General features: G+C 38.2%; 1 protein-coding gene across 1 annotated transcript in view; it reads right to left on the bottom strand.

Annotated features, from left to right (window-relative positions):
- Znf326 (zinc finger protein 326) overlaps nucleotides 1-4456 on the bottom strand; it is a 34970-nt gene that overhangs the window by 6562 nt on the left and 23952 nt on the right. The window contains exons 8-9 of the mRNA XM_021210470.1: nucleotides 3513-3660; nucleotides 2231-2330 (exon numbers count right to left, since the gene is read on the bottom strand). Coding sequence (XP_021066129.1) covers nucleotides 2231-2330; nucleotides 3513-3660 — 248 coding nt within the window. The remainder of the gene's footprint in view (nucleotides 1-2230; nucleotides 2331-3512; nucleotides 3661-4456) is intronic.

Below are 4456 nucleotides of genomic sequence, written 5' to 3'. Positions count from 1 at the left end.
AGGGAGGGAGGGAGGGAGGGAGGGAGGGAGGGAGGGAAAGCAATAACTGAAATGAGACAGACGGAAAAAAAAAACCTATGAACTATTCAGAGAATATGTGAGGATTTCAACACATGCAGTGTGTTTTTAGATTTATTTCACACAGACATCTATGAAGCACATAGGCACTTGGTGATACTGGGGTCATTAGAGGGTGCTGGATTCCCCAGAATGGGAGCTATGAATGTTAGGAGTGGCTACGTTAGTCCTGGTAGTCAAACATGGGTCCTTGGCAAGACAAACGAGTCTTCTCAACCACAGAGCTGTCACTCCAGCCCCGAAATGCAACACTGAAGCAGGGTAAGTAAAGAGATTTGTTCAACATGTAAAAAAAAATGCAACTACGGGAAACTGTGCTGCACATGAATGGCAGCACCGTGGATAACTCCTTACTTCTACTTTGGTGGATGGTAGAGCTTTTTTTTTTCAAGAAAAATAAAGTAGTTTGAGTTTCTGTTTTCTTATTTAAAGACTGGCAAAGGACATGACAAGTTTTGGAGATAGGTTGTTTTATTTTGATTTATTTTTTATTCTCTTTTAATTTCTTGCATCTCTGTGTTTGTGTGAGTAGTGCTGGTGCCCAATGTCAGACCCGCTGGAGCTGGAGCTGGACTGCAGGCAGTCCTGAGCTGCTGGATCTGGGTGCTGGGAACCAACACTGCATTCTCTTAACCTTGATCATCCCCCCAGCCCCAACGGGGCTTTTATATGACTACTGAAGACAGCAGCAGGCAAGGGAATGAATGAAACAAGATTTCAGAAAACAGATCTGTGCTAGACCTACAGATGTAATTCCATAAGCATGTTAATTTAAACTCTGTATGTAAATGAGTTCACCTGAAACAAACATCAAGGAAGAGAATAATGAGAACCAGGACTGATGAAAGCAGGCAGAAGGGATGAGAGAGCGTGCTGGGGCAGTACAGGGGAGGGAGACAGAGGCACAGGCACGAGTGGGGGAATGCTACTGAAGATGATTTAAACAGTAACAATCATTTTGGGTTGGGCTCACACCTATAATCCTAGCACTCAGGAGGCAAAACTGCTGCAAGTTCAAGGCCAGAGGCTATGTAATAAGACCGTATCTCAAACCGAAATAAGGGCCCGCTTCCTGTCCGAGCAGTCTCAGCAGGCTAATGAGAGTAGGAGCTGTTTATTAAGTGTAACTATGAACGAGAGCTAAAGGAGGAGGTGTCAGGTGAATGAGGGTTGAAAAAGCAAGGTCGCTGGGTTAGAAATATACAGTGCTCAGCAGTGGAGGGAGCTGTGGCCTATAGAATGGTTGTTTACAGATTAAAAAGTCAAGTTATGATAGAATTATGCTTTTGTTCTTTTTTCTTTTTCTTTTTTAAATAAGAACAGGCATATAAGGGCTTCAGTAATGGAATCAAAAAAGAAGGAAAGACTGAAAAAAGAGTTAATGATTTAATTTCAGAGAGAAATAACAGAACTGGAGAGAAGGCTCAGAGATTAAGAATCAGAACTGCTCTTTCAGGGGACCCGAGTCTGATTTTCAAAACCCACATCGGAGGTGGGGTGACTCCAGGTCTAGGCTACAAAAAGCCTCTTCTAGCCTCCTTGGGCACTGCAGTCATGAACAATACTCCTACCACCCATATAATTATTTTTTTTTAATTGTTTAACTCAAAAAAAAAATTAAAGAAAGTTAAGAAAAACAGCAGAAAAATTAAAGACAAATCTTTTTCCCTAAAGCAGCGGTTCTCAACCTGAGGTCGCAAGCCCTTCGGGGGTGGCACATCAGATGCCCTGCATGTCAGATGTTTACAATTGATAATAGCAAAACTACAGCTATGAAGCAGTAACTAACTGGCTCTCAGCCTTCCTAATACTGTAACTCTGTAACACAGTTCCTTGTGTTGTGGTGACTTCCAACCATAAAATTATTTCATGCTACTTCATAACTATAATTTTGCTACTGTTAATATAAATATTTTTGGAGACGAAGGTTTGCCAAAGTCAGGACCCACAGGTTGAGACCCTCTATGCTGGAGAGAAAGAGGTAACTATAAGCAATATTAAACATGTAAGCATGGGGACAAGAAGTTAACAAGTCTACGTCTGATATGCTATAGCAAGTATGACTGTAAATTGTATAAGTCTTGAGGTTTTCAGGTTATGATATATAAAATATAAACATAAATTTATAAAAACAACTTGCTTAAATACTCACCTTCCATAATATCTTTTTCAATTATTTTGTAAGCTTCTGGGTGATTAAGTGTCTGTTGCTTACGAATAGATGCTTTTTTAAATTTATTCACCATACATTCCTAGAAAATAAAAAGAAAGAATACAGACTCTTTCCAAGGAGCACCTACTGTATGCCCATCCTATGGGAAACACCATCACTGACAGGTACTGCTGTAAGAACAAGAAACCCACAATTTACTTGAAGAGACTATCACGAAACACTAGAAAACTGATTCACTTTTCGCGATGTCTTTTGGGCATCTGGAGTAAGAAATCCGAGGCTGAATAGTAACCTTCTCAGGTAAGTGGGTGAATCATAACCGGCAGACAGAAACCCAGTATGGGAAAATTACAGGAACAAATCTTAACCCAATCAGAGGACACAATTCTGCTAGATTTAGAGGTCTGAGTGAACGCTCTATTTAAAATTTCTACCAGCCCCAATTAGTTTTGTGCAATTAGCAGTCCCGCTCAAGCCTCCTCTTTTAGCATTTCTGACCAAAAGTATTGTTTGCTTTTTCAAGTCCTCACAGTATTTCTGCAGTCTTGGAATTCCCACCTAAATAAAACCATCTGTGCACCATTGACCATGTTTTACTTCCAATTACAGTTGGCTCATTAAAAGTAATGCCAATGGGCTTCAAAGTAATCTATTAAATTGACAACCACACGAAAAATACCAAGACTGGCACTGAAATTGTGACTCTGCTATCTAGTGACCAGGTCATTCAGCTTCTATGGACACAAGTTCATCTAAAATGAAGGATTAATGTACCAAGCACATTTCCAGGGACACAGTGCATTCTGCAGGAATGATGGATAAAGCTGAATCAATGAACAATGTAGCTAAAGGAATTCTTTTTCCTGACAACTTTTTCAGAAATAACTATAATTAGTTCTCAAGTTAAAAATCCAAATTCTAAGCTGGGCATGGTGGCGCACGACTTTAATCCCAGCACTTGGGAGGCGGAGGCAGGCGGATTTCTGAGTTCAAGGGCAGCCTGGTCTACAAAGTGAGTTCCAGGACAGCCAAGATTACACAGAGAAACCCTGTCTCAAAAAAACAAAAAAAAAAAAAGAAAAACAAAAAAATCTAAATTCTAATATGAAATTCACATCTAACTAATTTTAACAACTTTCCTTAAATTAGAGTAATTATCACTTTTTAAAGAAACATAAACAAGTGAGAGAAAAATTGTAAAAAGTGATCAAATAAATGCAGATCAAATAAAATGCTTCCCATTTCAGAAAAAATTACTTACATGTAAAAACTCCATAACTACTTTATCAAATTTGGTTTGTTTCTGAATATGATCTAATGTTTCCTGGTGTGAAGAACTTTCCAGATGCAGTTCAATATCTTTCTCTTCAAAGGTTCGAAATTTACAAAATGAACATGTGAATGCCATTCTATAAAGAAAAGACATTTTTAAAAATATTACCTTATTCATTTAGAGCTTCTAAAAATAGTTTTATTAGCTAAAATTATTCTCTTTCTATTTTAGAACTCTGAGCTATTTGAGAAGATAAATAAGATTGTTGACCCAAAACTCGACAAGCGCCCCTACCCACCCCCAACCCCCAAAGAAAGGCAGGCAGGCAAAAGAGGATCCAAAATAACACAATCAGGAATGAGCAAGGAAACATTACAACAAACAGCAAAAAAATCCAGAATATTATAAGGAAATGTTTTAAAAACTTGTACTCCATGAAGCTGGAAAACCTAAAAGAAGTGGATAGATTTCTAGATTTTGCAAAACTACCAAAATTAAAGCAAAAAGTCAACAACCTAAAGCTTTCCAGGTTAAAAACAAAAAGGCTGGGACCAGATGAATTCAAAGCAGAAGTCTACCAGACATTCAAATACTATATCAAACTTTTCTAACCATTTCAAAAAAAAAAAAAAATAGAAACAGAGGGAACACCTCCAAACTCCTACGAAGCCAGTTATCACTCAAATACTAAAAATCAGGTACAAACAGCTCCCTACCCACTTCGAAAAAATATTTATTAACTACAGGTCAATATCCCTCAACATAAGACTCGAATATACTAAATTACTGGCAAACAAAATGCAGACATACATTAGAAATATTATCCAACATAACCAAGTTGGCTTGGGTCAACATACTCAAGTCAATAAAACAACAATTAAAGCCAGGTGTGGTGGCACACAGCTTTAATCCCAGCACTCGGGAGGCAGAGG

This window comes from Mus pahari, chromosome 13 (genome assembly GCF_900095145.1).
Source record: "Mus pahari chromosome 13, PAHARI_EIJ_v1.1, whole genome shotgun sequence".
NCBI classification, from domain to species: domain Eukaryota; kingdom Metazoa; phylum Chordata; class Mammalia; order Rodentia; family Muridae; genus Mus; species Mus pahari.
This window is presented reverse-complemented; position numbering and strand designations above follow the sequence as displayed.